We start from the raw sequence: 18,576 nt of genomic DNA, 5'->3' as shown, positions 1-18,576 counted from the left end.
CAGATTCTCCTGAATAACATCCTTATCATTTATAACATGACGGTCATACATATTCATGTCTCCACAAGCTGGAATGATCAAAATCCTTGAACTGGCAATCGCTTCTTCTTGGTTTGCAACACTGGTCTAAATGGATAGGGAATATATGTTTACTACATTTCTGAATATTCAAAATATTAAAATACTACATAAAGGATAGGCCCAGTAATTCCGAGCCACATAAAATTAGAATAGTTTAGCACCCGATGATCTGAAAATCAGGATAATCCATAAAAAATCCATTATCTTCAGAACTGCTTCATAGTCAGACAAGTTTTAGGGTTGAGGGAGTATCTAGCATTATATTGCATTGCATTTGGATAAATTACCTCCTCATGACGCAATAAGAGTAACACAAGTGTGTTTTGGCTCAATGGTTACCATAGGCCAAGCATACTTATCAGAAAAATGTCAGAGATATCTCTCCCTCTAAAGAAATATAGGGGCTTGCCCGAGTGCACGTCATCAAGAAGCGAAGAAACAAGAAACCCCACTTCAAAAAGGACGGGACATGGTGATATTTAAGATCTTAATAATAATAATAACAGTAATAATCTTTGTATAATTTCTATAGGACCATCATATTCTGTAGCACTTTACAGATCATAGGGGACATATACAAATATAAGAACACATTACAGAGTAGGAGTCCCTAGTCGCATGAGCCTACAGTCTGTGAGGGTGAAGGGGGTGTAAGAGCTATATTTCCTAAAAAAAAGTTAGGTTACCCGCAAAACAATAAAGATCAATTGACCCACAAAAATCAGTGGGTTCGGCCCACATTGGTCTAATTTATATAATATCTCTTAACGGGAATTTCCAGGAAAATATTTGATGGTCTACCCAAATCTATCTATGTGTGACTGTTGGGCGACTGATTCTATGGGCAAGCACTAACATCACATTGAGAAAATGTCTTTGATGGGACATCCAAAACCACAAATATGGGTAGGAAAAGGAGTTGCTCCAAAATTTGTAACTTACGCACAGAAATACATCTGATCCCATAGAAATGCATGAGGCTGTGAGCTAGCCGTTAAAACACTGGCTAGCAAGAAGCTTAAAAAGACTTTTGCGTGCATGTAACCTCAGGCAGTGTACAGCAGTCCAGTTTCTGGGTAACACCCTGAATGTAGAAATCCAACTACAAGCAGGAGGTCTGGAAATCCTGTTTATAATGATGCCTTTCACAAGAATAATATTACGTAGCCAAGTCATGTGCATGGAGATGTTTTTGTTAACTTGCCATGCGATGATGTGATTATGAGAAAAAAATGACACCAAATATCAAATTGTGTAACTAATTTGTTGTAATTCATTTTTGGAGCCTACATATTGATAAATCTCTCCCACTGTTACAATACAACTAAGGAGAGTATTTTCCCTACGCTTCTCGCTCTTGGGTTCATTTATTACATTTCGAGTGCTAGTGCTTCAGATTTTATGCCCGTACTACAACACATTCCAAAATTGAAGAGGGTGATTCCGTAGGAAAGACTTCCAGATTTAATCAAAGTATATGTCTTCATATGCATAAAACATATGAGCCTGGCAGATTCCTATTTAGATGATGATCCTCCTGACTCTGCTTTACATGTGATGCATGAGGATATTGCTCTGACAATGAACTACCGACATCTCCAGAAAACAACAAAGCACAAGGCTTAGTAAAAGAGACAAAGTGACCTTTAAGTTCTGCATATTTTACCATGTTCCATAAAGGTACAATATTCTCCTTATCTCCTTCCAAGACAGAATCAATATACAGGGGGCATTATAAAACAAAAGTAATAAGATGGGAAATGAGCAATATGAACGAATATGAAATCTTTCATAATGAAAACCAGCGGAAGGTCCTGTCGCCTACATTTACATATATTCAATAGAGGACTTGTGGGCCTTCATTTGGTAACTATTTCTCTTATCGGGATCATATTATTATTATTATAAACAACTACTATATGATATTGAAAGTAAAGATAAGATTGCAAACTACATAAAAAAAAATGCTTTACAGAAAAATTAAAGATCCGTGACCCATCACTGACTATACTTGCATTATGTAATTCAGAGAATTTCTTACAAAAGTCTGATAGGAATCTGATACAATTATAAATAGTGATGTCTACACCCGTAACGTCTTAAGTCCTCCTCATCCCGTTTTGAGACATTATATTTCTTGCCAAGATGGATTTAAAATTAGCTCCATCTGTCATCCTGTAATATGAGGAGTCTTAAAATATACAAGTCAGACTTGTACTTGTACTGGATTTGCACCAACAGTTTGTTTTCAGATTTCATCACAGTTACAAAATGTTTTAGAAAATGTGAGGAAAGATGCCAACATGTGAACATTTTGCAGCCATATGAACAATCCAACACTGACAACTTCAATAACCCGAGCCACAGAGCTACACGTCAACAAAGTAATAGTTCTTGACCTATATGGATACATTTTATAATGTACTGCAGGGTATCAGGTGTTAATCCCCTCACTGTTCTGTAAAACTCAATGCCTTTCTACAATCATACAGCTGCTATGGTGGAAATCTGTACTAAGTCACCTAACATACTCAGTATACAAAATAAAGATATAAATATAAAAGCTAAAAGTAAAATATAGGAAGATTTTATCAAATCTGTGAGAAGAAACATTTTGCAGATGAGTTGTCCAGTGACAACAAGGAAACCCATATCCTGAAGGTAGGGGCTAAATTGCTAATGGGTGGGGCTCTCAGTGATGAGACCTGTTGCATGGCAAAAGAATGGAGCAGCCGGTCGCCCTTGCTCCCTTCTGCTCCATTCACTGTCTATGGAACTGGCAGAGATAGCTGAGTACAGTATACAGATGAATAGAACAGCTGTATGCACCCCTGACTGACAGCCGCTCTGTTTATCTGAGGTACAACAGGCCCCCATTCTTGTGATCCATACTGCTCCTATCACTGAGAGCCCCTGGATCAGGAGGTTAGCCACTAGCCTGTGGACAAAAGATAACCTGTTAACACTGGACAACCCCTTTAGTATAATAACATTTTTAGTTTTTTCACTTGGCACCAATGTATGCCAAGGGTATGCCAGGAGAGTTGTTTCGGCAATGCTGTGTCTGCACCCATTGGCACACATGTGTACTGTTAAGAAAGCATACAGGTGGATACATTAAAAAACAAACTGCACAATTTTTACAGTGGAAGTCAATAGATGATGTATATATAAGACTGTATACCCCTACTGCCTTACATACGACTTCAGCTGAAACTATTCTACGATGCTCTGAAGTGTTGCTTCTTCTATTGATGTATTGTATACAGTAGCATATGTTGCAGCCTTCTGTCAGAATTATACATTCAGTATTCTTCTCAAGTTATGCTTCAGGATAGAAAAAAGGCAACAGAGGAAGAGCATTTGGCTAAACACTCAGCTAGCTCAAGACTTCCAATATAGACCAAGACAAGTACTTAGCAACTAAATAATCCCCATGAGGTGCATGGCATTTATTTTGGGTGATCATATAAAAAATGATTATAGATAAGAACAAATCTTTCGTCCCTATGCAAGAGCTATGACCACTGGCTGGAAATAAGGCCATTGTGCAGGCAATGGGCAGGAACAAACTGTTGCTATTATGGATTTTTTTACATTTTGTAACTCTAAGTGCTTTGCTAACAAAACCAAGATTTATCTGCCCTAGGTTGACATCCTGATAGAAGTCAACGTCCATTAAACATTAACCTTCATGTCTAGTGAAGATGGATGTTTTAGCAAATTTTGCCTGTTCATTTTGAATGTCTGAATTCTGCTTTTTTTCCAGACGGAATTTTATAAACTCAGATGCAACAATTTATCCTGCTAAAAGAAGCTAAAATGGTCAATTGACCTTTTTGGCTGATATACAAGGTGGACACTGCTATATTTGTCCTCTATACATGAATTCAACCTGTGCCCCCTACTATTTCTGAAATACCAACAAGACTATACCATCTGGTGCTAAAGAAATGATCTAACTTGGATTTAGGAATGTAGTAACCATTAACATTCAAGAATTACTGTTTGATGCAGCAAAGGGACAGCACCGGTTGGCCCTCTGTAATAGGTGTTCCTAAAGTGCCAGCATACTTTTTGTTAATTATATGGAATATTCATGGTTATTATGGTTAGTTATTTAATACCAGGCCACCCTGTAAAATTATACTGTGTGCTATATGTTTTTGTGCGACCCCACCGCTGTATAGACGTGGATGAACAATAATTGGGTTTGTGGCCCACTTTCATATCTGCCCCTCTTTGTCCACTTTTTACAAATGCAGGAAATTTGTCGAAAATGGTCAACCTGCTACTTTTTTAAAAAGTCACCAAAAAGTCAGGCGTAGAGATCAGCTTGGAAATGATTGCGACATTTGAAGACTATTTGCAACTTTTGTTTTAATAAGTCGCAAGTTCACTAAAGATCATAGATACATCAGCATATTAAAAAAAAACGAATATACATAATAATTGCACCAAGTATATAGCAAAGAAAAAGTCAGATGAATGTTAGATTTCATAGTATTTTACTTCTACCGTCCCAGTAGACATCATAAACTAATAGTGATCTGAGATACAATGTAATCCGGTGTACAATAGTATTTGTCACAGAAGGGCAAGTCCATTAAAGTAGAACTGGAAGTGCTAAAAATCTTATTTTAAAATACTTATATAAGTTGAATACTTCTGAATACATTCCTTGTGAATACTGTAGAAGACGTTCGGTGCGCAGTGTATTATCTATCTGATCACTGTGCAGGGAATGATAGAAGTTCAGCCTCAGCAGCTTTCGGCAGCCTGGTGTTTCCATCCCGTATTGTCTTTAGTGGATTTGGAGATGCAGCTACACCTAGTGATCAGCGACAGATCACAGCAGGCAAAGCTTTTCAATCGAGGCTGCGATTTATCTGAGTGCCACAGGGTTCAGTGCTCTTTAACTCACAGTCATTTAAATGGGGTTAAATACATTTAGGCTATACAGAATTCTACATCATATACAGGCTTTATATGATTCCTTCTAACTGGCAAAAAAAAACACAAAATAAATAAATTGCACATCCTATGTCCCCAATACAAGTCAGGAAGTGCAATAATATTCTGTGAAAATCCTGATGTTTGCAACCATTCAAAATGAGACTAAAGAATAATAAGCTACAAATATAATGGGAACTAGCAGAATAGTGCTTTGCTATCTGCAGCACTCTCACAGAAGTGAATAAAACAGCAGTAAATACACAAGCAGCTGCTCAATTCACTTAGAGGTACAAGGGACCTCCGCACTGGTGATCAGTGGTGGTCCCAGCAGTCAGATCCCATCTAAAGTACAGCTATTCCCTCTTTGGTACCTGAAAATGACTAAATTGCCTTTCTAGATGAAGCTACTGATCATAGCTGCCCCCTAATGGAACAGAGCTGAAAGGCAGCCAATGAAAATGAAAAATATGAATGGAAGGCGAATAACCTGCCTTTTTTAGACCTTATAAAGTCAACCTTTTAGACAGCTATATTAGAGATGTCAGAATGATTCACTCTAGAGTACTAAGAAGTAACATGCTCTAATGTTCTGTAGTCTGTAATTAACTTGCAGATATATTGAACAGACCTGGTCCCTGAAATGCAGGGCCACATTTTATATTATGTTATACAATGTTTATTTAAAAGTAAAAAAGTCCTTTATAGGGATTCCATTGGAAAAAAAGGTTGAAGAACATATAATAAACTATACTTAAAGGGGCTTTCCCACAACACAAGTTAGGTCCTATCCACAGAACTGTGGGGTGATGGGACCCCCACAGATCACAAGAACAAGGATTCCGATGTGCGTCGATCATATCCCGCAAGGCTCCAAGGTCATGCATGGCTGCTCCACTAATTTCTATGGAGTACAGTGCTTGGTGATTTCTGTCAGCTCTATAGAGATGAACGGAGAAGCCCGGCCATGTGTGACCGACTGCTCCGCTCAACTCAGGGAGTGACTAGGGATCCAACAGGGGTACATTGGACTCCCCGTTCTCAAGATCTGTGGTGGTCTCAGTGATCCACAGTACTCCTAATTTTTTTGTAGGAAATCCCCTTTGAGTAGCTGGAGGAAGTTAAAGCTTCATGCGTTCGTGTAGGTGAAATAGAACTCCATAGACCAGCTTTTTGCAGTGTGAACCAAAAAATTATATGAGCTATGATCCAGGTATACATAACCTATGAGGCAAGGGAGCATGGCAATAAAGGAGGGGGTAGTTGAAGAGAGGTAAGTGCATCTTTATACCTTCCCCCTGTCCAAACTGGAAACTGGAAAACCCCTTTAAGATTAAATTTTATCAAGGTTCAAGAAAACAAATGCACCCATACACAGTTTTCTCTCCATCATTACATAAATAGCATCACGTCAAAACAAATCAAATCAACAACTCAATTGAAGCCCTTATGTATGTGAATGGAAAAAGTTAATACTGAGAGGAGTAAGTGCTATTACACAAGACTTAGTACAAACCGAAATGAGACAATAACCCAAATCTCTAATCTGCCATTACATAAGGCTCGTCCTTTATAAGCTGTGCCATGCCTCTGTATGGTTTTGTCATTTTTTATGTTTTTTAAAAAGTTGGCAAAGTTTTAGCAGTCAGGAATGAACGGATAACCTGACACAGCATGGGGGCTGTGGCTGCTTAGTTATCACCAACTTATCTACTACTGTATTACCTATCCCTCTAAGAAGAGCAGCTATAAAGCAGAGGATTCATCTAAAGCTCAGGGTTACGTTACTTACACAAGATGAATGGAAACTATGCCTTACATTCCTTTTTCCTCAGGAAACCTCATACAATGGACCGCTACTGAGGTTTTTAGTCGTGTTCCTTGAACAAGAAAAAAGCCAACAACAAGTATCCTAATACTGTTAGCTGTGACTCTTCACAAATCACAGTCTACGGGAATCTATTCAATTGCTTGTCATTTTGTCATTATTTCCTCGCATTGCTGCCTTATACAGTTAATGGATGGGTTTTAATTCTGCTACTTTTATGTTCTGATTAGGGAAAAGTTCTACCCAGACAAAAGTCTCCATCTAACCTTGGGCTCAAGCAAACAATTTTATTATGATTCTTTACAACCTCTGATACACATATTCTGTAATACACCAGACTATGTCGGGGACAAACTGTACCACTGCACGCCTCTGATTTCATAAAGAGGAATGAGGAGTTTTTTTTTCCTTAGGATTAAAGGAAATCTACAAACAAAATCAAGAATGATAACCAAGGATGTTGCAGGCGCTGTGACTGATTTTCTAACTTCTTTCTTTCTTCTAAAATCAACTTTAAAGATGATGCTAATGAGTATGAGAGGCTACCCTAGCCCCTCTGTGATCTGGCTTTATACACTGTTACACTACCCCCCCACACACACACACACACACACACACCCTCTCAGCACTTGTGAGCACTTCCTGCTGTGAGACAGTGTAACAGTCTGAAAAAGCCATATCACAGAGGGGCTAGGGCAGTGATGGCTAACCTATGGCACTGGTGCCAGAGGTGGCACTCGGAGCCCTTTCTGTGGGCACTCAGGCCATCACCAGAGATGACTCCAGGTATCTTCCTGCAGTCCCAGACAGCCCAGGACTTGCTGTGCGCAGAGGTATTTTAAAGTGACAGCGCTACCTGGGACTATTTTCTGCTTTATTGGTGTCCTCAGGTGCCGGTATCAATGAAAACTGTGACAGAGAAGGGAGTATAAATCACAAATTAAATTTCTGTGTTGGCACTTTGCGATAAATAAGCGGGTCTTTGTTGTAGTTTGGGCACTCGGCCTCTAAAAGGTTTGCCAACACTGGGCTAGGGTAACCCCTCATACTCATTAGCATAATTTTAAAAGTTGATATTAAAAGGAAGAAGGCCATGAGTAACAAATACGTGAAGATATCCACAGTCGTGGTGCCTGGATCTAGATAGCACAGATTCCCCGTTAATATCTATGGGCTCATGCACATGACCTTGTTTTCCAGGCCTTGTGTATGTCCAAGCTGCAAATAATAGAGCCTTATAGAGTCTTTTATCTCCTGTCATTTGCTGGAGAGCTGATGACATGAAAACAATGGATCATGGGGCTGCAATTGCACACTTCCTCAAATTTACAGGAATCTTTATTTATCTCACAATTGATTGCAATAACTCCTTTTTTTTATTGAATGTTCATCAACAACACATCAGATTTTCGCTGCTTTTATATGCAGAATGTGCACAGCATCTCATATCCAGGCTTTGCTGTTTCGAACATACCCTTTGGGAGTTGCAGAGCAGGTGAGTTTTTGCTGGAAAAGTGAATCAATCAGTACAAGTAGCAAGTATAGGCTCCCCAAGCAGTCACCTTTGTAATGTCCACCGGGATGACTGTAAGGGTGGAAAGTTGGCACGTACTAGTTCTTCTGTCATTTCCTTTAATTCATTATATTTTTTACCTTTTTATATGCTGTTACATGGATTCTGACTTATGGCGCCGAATGGGACACTTCAGGTAACACACTGAACTAGACCCAACAGAATAAGATAATAGATATATCCAACCAGAAAATAGCATTACTCCATCTTCTATCTACACAGTATTCTGTGGTTCTTTACCGAGTAATTAGAAATAAATGACAAAGTAATACAGACCCGCTGCTCTCAGGGGTAGTGAGTTGGGATATTTCACACTGAGTTTGCTTTTCTTTAGAAATGTTACAATCTGGCTTACTTCAGCTTGTAAAGAATGTCTGATGGAGCCTTCCCTCTCAATGCAATGGAAAATTGGAACGCTGCACACAGTATCTCTGCCATGTATTCACAGACAGACTATTATGAAAGAGGGAAACTTTGGAGTTTCACAAAATGCAGTTCAGGGTCTCGCAGGCTATTACAAAGCACAGCCGTATACTGCAGGCAGGAGAAAGACGTGTGGATGAAAGGAAGAGAAGACAGACACTGGGGCTGATGCATTTCTCATTTCTAGCACAATGAGAGGTAACGTCTAGCTCAGAACTATACTCTGGACTGTGAGAACAAGCGGGATGCTGCTACATGAAATACTCTCATCCTGTACTGGCCTGCAGGGTTGTGGAAAGATTGCAAAGTCATAGAATCATGTGTTTCATTCATATAATAGATATATAATAGTTGTCAAAGTCATTTGTCCTACATACCATATACCATACAATATCATAAATCATAAATCAATATAATGATATATGTGCAAGACATATATGAAGAATTCTAGAGGTATGACAGAACTAAACTATGCTTCATTCTAAGGTAGCTTAACTTTATTTGCTTCATACTTGCATCTGCTTCTTCATGCCAATCCAATCTAAAGCTCTGCATACAGACCAGCAAACCCTCTCAATTAACCCTCTCACTAATGATGAGGAGCATTTAATAGACACTTCAGTGGGTAACTGGAAAATGGTCCTTAAAGTGAACATGTACCTTTAAAGATCTCATTATGAATGCAAAATACATAAATCATATTTCCTAAATTGCAATCAATCATTGGAAACGCTATTAGCCTAGGAATCTCGTAAATGATGGGTGAAGTAGTTCCCAAAGTCATTAGCAATGGGCTCATAAGGATAATTTTATTATATTATGGAATTGTTATCTATGCAACCACCGAGGTCTTCTTATAATGTCATTGTCATATGAAGTTCATTCTGGAGTATGCAATATCAAATATTTAGGATTTATAGATGGGACTTGAAAGATCAATGTCTTTTTTCAACCTCATCTACTATGATACTATAAAACTTAGTGACATTATATATGACAAGAAGTCAATACAGATCAATGGTATAATTGACCTGATAGGTAGATACATTATATGCCTGGACCATAAACATGAGCGGATGAAAATATCAGGATACAACTCAAACTCAGGAAATTGTTAGTTATTTGTTAATGCGCAGAGAAAAGTCTACATCATAAGTAAACAATAGGGATAACAATAGCAACAGTTTCCTCCTTTTCCCTTGTGAAGAAAACAGCAGATTACTGAAGAGTACAATATAGGGGCGACTTTCTAAAATCCCAGCATTTTACTTATTCACAGTGTTTTTTCACTAACTGAATGAAAGAGCTGCTGGCATTATATCCTCTAGCCAGCACTTATCAGCCGCCATACATTGGATAGCACTACAACTGACTTTCATCTTATAACAGTACCGTGAATAACAGGCACTTCAGGAGTAAAAGAATTACAGGCGTTTCCCTACTTAAGAACATCTGACTTACAGACAACCCCTAGTTACAAACGGACCTCTGGATGTTGGTATTTTATTGTACTTTAGCCCTACAATAGACAATTATAACAGTTATCAAAGGTGCCTACAAATAAGCTTTATTGTTAATCCTGGTTCTAATGACAACCCAACATTTTTAAAATCCAATTGTCACAGAGGCCAGAAACATTTTTGACTGGGGTTACAACTATAAAGTATACAGTTCAGACTTGCACACAAATTCAACTTAAGAACAAACCTGCAGAACCTATCCTGGACTGCATGTATAGGGAGATGCTGTAACTACCTTGGGACTATACTGTACATGACCTAACATTGAGAATATCAACCATTTCAAACTTGTTCGCCCCCCGACCCACCTGACAGTTACAAGATAGTGCTGTGTAGCTGGGATTCTAGATATTAGCTCTATATATAACAGTATACAATACAAATATCCACACTTTCTACTGTATTTGTAACTAAATTGCAGAAACATAACAATACAAGTATAAGAAGTAGCAAAGTTGAAACTAACATTTAACACATAACATGCAACTCCATTTACAGTGTGTTACATCTGTACATATGATTGGAGTAATACAGTATTCCAGTGTCCATGCTCAGGAGAAGATGCTTTTATTGTGGACTTTGGCTGGACCTACATTGCTATGACTATAATTGCAATGTTATGGTAATGTCCTGTAATTCTCCCCATGAATGGGTCCAAAATAAAGATGTGGTTAGGGATATTCTGTTTCATATAACCTTAAAGTGAGCTAAGAACTGGTGGATTTAAACTGAGATTCGCATAGCAGGGTATAACAAAGTGCATCTACAATAAGCCATTACCTGATTATTATCCATAATATTTCATGTATACTGTTATGTACAGGACAGGCTTTCTGTCTCGGACTCAGACTTAGTGCCCAATAGGTTAATAAGAAGTTGTCGCTATAACAATGTGATTGATTCAAAGGACATGGTGTCTCCCCAGCTACATCCTATGGATTATTAAGCCGCTGATGGAGTTATAAAGCTGCACTAGATAGAATGACATACACTCCAGCAGCCAGCCATTCAGCAGCACAAGGCGGCTCAGAAAACTTTGCAGAGGTTGTTATTATGTGACACTGGCAGTATTCATGACAGCATAGTCACGTCTCCCAGGCAATGCACCTGGTTCTTCCCGCTCGCCCGCAAAGCCCATACGGCATTGTTCTCCAGGACTATGGTGTCTAAGCAGGACATGACAAGTCCAAGAGGAAATTACCCTGTTTACTCTAATAGAGGGGGTGCAGGAAAGCAGCTGGGAAGATAAGAGAGCAGAGGAAATAGGGTGGAGAATAAGGAGACTGAAAAGTGGATGAAATGAAAAAGGAAAAGGGAAATCATGAGAACAAGCTGCAAGAGCAGATAATGATCCAGCCCGGGGTTCACAATCACTGCCTGCACTATGATGGAAGCATCTATATATAACATGTGCTGGAGAAAAGTTACCCTGTGGTACTAGGGGCATGTTATACATCTGTGCCATGATGGGTATTGTAGAGCCACAGCAGTGGAAGTATAACCAGATACCTGAAAGTGCCAGTACATGGAGGTGTGCTGATAAGTATGATAGTACAGAACAATGCCAGGGAATGCATGGGAGGTACTGGCCATTTTTGGGCTTGTCACCTATCTCAGACCTAGAAAATCCAGTATATCACCTGGAAGTATGTCCAGCCATGTGTAATCACTCTCTATCACTTTCCATAAGCATGGTCAGCCTATAGCAGCGATAGGAGGTGTGAAAAATACTAGTCATGTATTAGAAGTATCTACCCCACTACTGTTATGTATGGCACAGCATGTAGACAAGGTGGGCACTACCTGCTGAAAGTGTGAAGGTGATGTGTAACCTATCGCATACATGTGCCATGATGATGTCAGGAGCTTCTCAGCAGGGATGGACCAGCCAGCCATGTACTATGTATGTGTGTAGTATGTACAGTGCAGTGTGTAGTATGTGTGTAGTATGTACAGTGAAGTACATAGTAGGTGTGTAGTATGTACAGTGCAGTGTGTAGTATGTGTGTAGTATGTAAACTATGTAGTATGTACACACCAGCCTATACCCCATGCTATGATGACAGCGCACTCCTCCCCGCTGCCCCCTGTGCCATGTGTGCCTGTTTACCACAGCCCGTGCTGATACTCTGGGCACAAGCTCATGGCACCGGGTCTGCTAGGAGGGGGAGGCTGTGTTTACATTGGTCTAGCGGTACCGATCCGTTACTTCTCTGAGCAGTGCATGGAGCTGGGGCAGCACATCACACCGCGCTGTATACAGCCATACACATGTCATGGGAAGAAGCAGGAAGCCATCATCATACTCCATACAAACTTCCCCGAACTCTGCACCTGGCGCTGTGCCCGGCAGCCTCCCCGGCTCTGCCCGTGCCCGGCTGTGGGTGCAGGGAGCTGACACCCGCGCCCACCCAGTAATGCGCACTCACCGGAGTACGGTCCAAACGCCACAGCGGGCAGAAGTCCGGCTAAAGTCAGCAGGCAACTTGTAAACACTTTCCCCATGGCGGCTGCCGGACAAATAAGTCTCCTCAGTCCCAGAACAGGAAAGTCCCTCGAGTGCAGATAGTCCTGTGTGTGGGCAGCGCTGCTGTGCCCGCTGCTCGCTGTGGTAGTAACGTGTGTCCTGCTGCAGCTTGTCTGTGGCACTGCCAGCGCCGCCCCCCGCACTCCAGCTGTGACGTCACACATCCCTCCAGCGCCGGACTATAGCGGAGCCTCCGCTCACACTCAGGGAACAAGCGCCGGACTATAGCGGAGCCTCCGCTCACACTCAGGGAACAAGCGCCGGACTATAGCGGAGCCTCCGCTCACTCTCAGGGAACAAGCGCCGGTCTATAGCGGAGCCTCCGCTCACACTGAGAGAACAAGCGCCGGTCTATAGCGGAGCCTCCGCTCACACTGAGAGAACAAGCGCCGGTCTACAGCGGAGCCTCCGCTCACACTGAGGGAACAAGCGCCGGTCTATAGCGGAGCCTCCGCTCACACTCAGGGAACAAGCGCCGGACTATAGCGGAGCCTCCGCTCACTCTCAGGGAACAAGCGCCGGACTATAGCGGAGCCTCCGCTCACTCTCAGGGAACAAGCGCCGGTCTATAGCGGAGCCTCCGCTCACACTCAGGGAACAAGCGCCGGACTATAGCGGAGCCTCCGCTCACACTCAGGGAACAAGCGCCGGACTATAGCGGAGCCTCCGCTCACTCTCAGGGAACAAGCGCCGGTCTATAGCGGAGCCTCCGCTCACACTCAGGGAACAAGCGCCGGTCTATAGCGGAGCCTCCGCTCACTCTCAGGGAACAAGCGCCGGTCTATAGCGGAGCCTCCGCTCACTCTCAGGGAACTAGCTCCTTATAGTGCCATCCACTCCTGTGTTATACACAGTGTCTGTACCAGGGACAGGGCACCGGGCTGCTATCCTCTGTATTGTGCCCTCTACTCCTGTGTTATACACAGTGTCTGTACCAGGGACAGGGCACCGGGCTGGTATCCTCTGTATTGTGCCTTCCACTCCTGTGTTATACACAGTGTCTGTACCAGGGACAGGGCACCGGGCTGGTATCCTCTGTATTGTGCCCTCCACTCCTATGTTATACACAGTGTCCGTACCAGGGACAGGGCACCGGGCTGGTATCCTCTGTATTGTGCCCTCCACTCCTGTGTTATACACAGTGTCCGTACCAGGGACAGGGCACCGGGCTGGTATCCTCTGTATTGTGCCCTCCACTCCTGTGTTATACACAGTGTCTGTACCAGGGACAGGGCACCGGGCTGGTATCCTCTGTATTGTGCCCTCCACTCCTATGTTATACACAGTGTCCGTACCAGGGACAGGGCATCTGGCTGGTATCCTCTGTATTGTGCCCTCCACTCCTGTGTTATACACAGTGTCCGTACCAGGGACAGGGCACCGGGCTGGTATCCTCTGTATTGTGCCCTCCACTCCTATGTTATACACAGTGTCCGTACCAGGGACAGGGCATCGGGCTGGTATCCTCTGTATTGTGCCCTCCACTCCTGTGTTATACACAGTGTCCGTACCAGGGACAGGGCACCGGGCTGGTATCCTCTGTATTGTGCCCTCCACTCCTGTGTTATACACAGTGTCCGTACCAGGGACAGGGCACCGGGCTGCTATCCTCTGTATTGTGCCCTCCACTCCTGTGTTATACACAGTGTCCGTACCAGGGACAGGGCACCGGGCTGGTATCCTCTGTATTGTGCCCTCCACTCCTGTGTTATACACAGTGTCCGTACCAGGGACAGGGCACCGGGCTGCTATCCTCTGTATTGTGCCCTCCACTCCTGTGTTATACACAGTGTCCGTACCAGGGACCGGGCACCGGGCTGGTATCCTCTGTATTGTGCCCTCCACTCCTGTGTTATACACAGTGTCCGTACCAGGGACCGGGCACCGGGCTGGTATCCTCTGTATTGTGCCCTCCACTCCTGTGTTATACACAGTGTCCGTACCAGGGACAGGGCACCGGGCTGGTATCCTCTGTATTGTGCCCTCCACTCCTGTGTTATACACAGTGTCCGTACCAGGGACAGGGCACCGGTCTGGTATCCTCTGTATTGTGCCCTCCACTCCTGTGTTATACACAGGGTCCGTACCAGGGACAGGGCACCGGTCTGGTATCCTCTGTATTGTGCCCTCCACTCCTGTGTTATACACAGTGTCTGTACCAGGGACAGGGCATCGGCTGGTATCCTCTGTGTTGTGCCCTCCACTCCTGTGTTATACACAGTGTCGGTACCAGGGACAGGGCACCGGGCTGCTATCCTCTGTATTGTGCCCTCCACTCCTGTGTTATACACAGGGTCCGTACCAGGGACAGGGCACCGGGCTGGTATCCTCTGTATTGTGCCCTCCACTCCTGTGTTATACACAGTGTCTGTACCAGGGACAGGGCACCGGGCTGCTATCCTCTGTATTGTGCCCTCCACTCCTGTGTTATACACAGTGTCCGTACCAGGGCTAGGGCACCGGGCTGGTATCCTCTGTATTGTGCCCTCCACTCCTATGTTATACACAGTGTCCGTACCAGGGACAGGGCACCGGGCTGCTATCCTCTGTATTGTGCCCTCCACTCCTATGTTATACACAGTGTCCGTACCAGGGACAGGGCACCGGGCTGGTATCCTCTGTATTGTGCCCTCCACTCCTGTGTTATACACAGTGTCTGTACCAGGGACCGGGCACCGGGCTGGTATCCTCTGTATTGTGCCCTCCACTCCTGTGTTATACACAGTGTCCGTACCAGGGACAGGGCACCGGGCTGGTATCCTCTGTATTGTGCCCTCCACTCCTGTGTTATACACAGGGTCCGTACCAGGGACAGGGCACCGGGCTGGTATCCTCTGTATTGTGCCCTCCACTCCTGTGTTATACACAGTGTCTGTACCAGGGACAGGGCACCGGCTGGTATCCTCTGTGTTGTGCCCTCCACTCCTGTGTTATACACAGTGTCGGTACCAGGGTCAGGGCACCGGGCTGCTATCCTCTGTATTGTGCCCTCCACTCCTGTGTTATACACAGGGTCCGTACCAGGGACAGGGCATCGGGCTGGTATCCTCTGTATTTTGCCCTCCACTCCTGTGTTATACACAGGGTCCGTACCAGGGACAGGGCACTAGGCTGGTATCCTCTGTATTGTGCCCTCCACTCCTGTGTTATACACAGTGTCTGTACCAGGGACAGGGCACCGGGCTGGTATCCTCTGTATTGTGCCCTCCACTCCTGTGTTATACACAGTGTCTGTACCAGGGACAGGGCACCGGGCTGGTATCCTCTGTATTGTGCCCTCCACTCCTGTGTTATACACAGTGTCTGTACCAGGGACAGGGCACCAGGCTGCTATCCTCTGTGTTGTAAGGATGCTGGAACAGAAGGAAAAGGCAAACATACAGAACAGGCGGTCCCCTACTTAAGAACAACTGACTTGCATACGACCCCTAGTTACAAACGGACCTCTGGATTTTGGTAATTTACTTACTTTAGTCCTAGGCTACAATAAAGAGCTGTAACAGTTATCAATGGTGCCTGTAATTAAGATTTATTGTTAATCCTGGTTCTTATGACAATCCAACATTTTTAAAATCCAATTGTCACAGAGACCAAAAAAATTTTGACTGGGGTTACAATAATAAACCATACGGTTCTGACTTATATACAAACTCAACTTAAGAACAAACCTACAGAACCTATCTTGTATGTAACCCGGGGACTGCCTGTATACTGAGCCAGAACCATACAACTACCTAATGGAAAGCAATAGCTGTAGTATGGGCTGTAGTATGGGCTAGCCTCCCCCGTGTACACAACAATGTGCCCTGTATATGCAACATCCCCCACCGGGGCCTAGCCTTTTCTTGGGGCCTAGAGACAGCCGGGGCCCGGAATGGCTGGCGGTTGCGACCTAGGCACGCTAGTGTCACGGTGCTTGGTATGGGGACTGGAGGGCTGTCCTACAGCCTGGCAGGTCTCCAGCAGGGTGGTGTTGGCAAGAAATGATGAGGGAGAGGCTGCTATAGCGGTTCTCCCTGGGGCAACCCTTTGGTGTCTGGAGTATGTGTCTCTGTGTGCTGAATAGGGTGCCTGTGATGGTGACAGCCATAGTAGCAGGGACCAGACGGAGGCAGATATTGAACAAAAATAACTTACAGTTCTTTATTGGAACAGACAGAAACAGTAGAAACGTGGATGCAAGGGCGGGCTGGGAGGTAGCTGTGTCCTAGTAGGGTGCTTCAGCTTATCCTGGGTTGTTTCAGATATCACCCTTGAAGGTAGGATGATACCCCTTTCACTAACTAGCTCCTCAGAGCTGCTCAGGCAGTCAGCTGAGCTCTGGCTGCTCTAGTCTGTCTCCCTGTCTAACTAGACTGGGACTGGAACTGTTCAGACTCCCTCATCTGACTGAACTCTTCTTCTGAACTCTAGAACATTCCTGACCAGGGGTTTTATTACTCCCACTGGTCAGGTGGTAGTTCCTCCTCCAATCGCATCCCAGCTCACAGATACAATATATAACACATGTGATTGGTCAACACAGATTACATCACATAAAGAATTAACTCCTGCCTTTCCAGGCATACTCTACCGCTGCAGTGTTCCCCTGTGTTATGTAGTGACCTGCTGTGGGGTTGATCAGACCCTACACAGGCTGCAAGCTACATGGTGGGACGTATTTGCAACAACCCCTCTGCCTTGCATCGGCAGGGGTGTTGCATATACCCTTTACATACTGACCACCACATAGCATATAGCAAAGCTCACAGTGTATGTTATGGCTGTGATAGCAGAGCTGAGAATGTCGTGTAATATGCATTTTGTGGATCTCTCATCTCTCTATGTGTCAGATACTAGTGAATGTTCAGAAGCTAAATGAAAGTGTATATAAACCTGTACCCTGATAATCTAACCACATTGTGAGAACACAGGGTTCATAATGTTTCTGCTTAGTGTCCCTGCCCACACTCTGGAATTTTTACACGGGCCATCATTGAGTGATAGGAGCTAAAACAGCAATGAAACGGAGTAAAATTGTGAAGTAAGGGGTTTAAAAATTCTATTTATTGTGTAAACATCACCAGGGGTTTGAAATGTGAATATTGTCTTTTATGGGCATTTAAAGGTAACCTGTCATCACATTTACACATATACAGCCAGTGATAGATTCCTATAGAGCCGTGCTGCTGTGATTTCATGTCATCACATACATGGTGTACAGTTTGCTATTCTTAGAAGAATGAAGAACATGCGATGATGTCACTGGTCACATGTCATGAGGGTAACACAAAGCACCGTGTAAAAAAATTGACACAATGGGGCACATTTACTTACCCGGTCCTGCGCGTTTTGACGCTCAAGCACTCTACCGCGATTCACTTACATCGTGCGCCCGATATCCTGCATGTGTCGCTTCCCCACTCAGGTCCTTCGGAGTTCACCATCTTCTTCCTAGTGCATGGATTGCATCACAATTTTAAAGTCAAATCCCCCACTCTGTCTGAATTAGCCAGATCGTCTGACAGCCCGCCACCTGATTTCTATTGCATGAAAGCCTTCGCCGATACATTAAAATCTGATCGTTGCGACATAATCCCCTTCTAAATCCCTGTCCCAACGGCGCAATCCACGAAAATGTCAGAAAACCCGATGGAAATGCAGCCGCGGGATCCTTGGTAAATAAGCCCCA

General features: G+C 43.7%; 1 protein-coding gene across 7 annotated transcripts in view; it reads right to left on the bottom strand.

The window, feature by feature from the left end:
- PTPRM (protein tyrosine phosphatase receptor type M) overlaps positions 1-13,057 on the bottom strand; it is a 490,017-nt gene extending 476,960 nt beyond the window's left edge. For 5 of the 7 annotated variants that reach the window (XM_072152203.1, XM_072152204.1, XM_072152206.1 and 2 more), the window contains exon 1: positions 12,808-13,056. In XM_072152203.1, coding sequence (XP_072008304.1) covers positions 12,808-12,883 — 76 coding nt within the window. In that variant the 5' untranslated portion in view covers positions 12,884-13,056. Of the gene's footprint in view, positions 1-12,807 lie in introns of all 7 variants that reach the window. The other 2 variants (XM_072152202.1, XM_072152207.1) reach the window with 1 other exon arrangement.
- Positions 13,058-18,576: the final 5,519 nt, after the last annotated feature.

Source organism: Engystomops pustulosus, chromosome 5, assembly GCF_040894005.1.
Source record: "Engystomops pustulosus chromosome 5, aEngPut4.maternal, whole genome shotgun sequence".
In the NCBI taxonomy this organism is placed as follows: Eukaryota; Metazoa; Chordata; class Amphibia; order Anura; family Leptodactylidae; genus Engystomops; species Engystomops pustulosus.
Note: the sequence above shows the minus strand (reverse complement) of the source record. Positions and strands in the feature narration are given on the sequence as shown.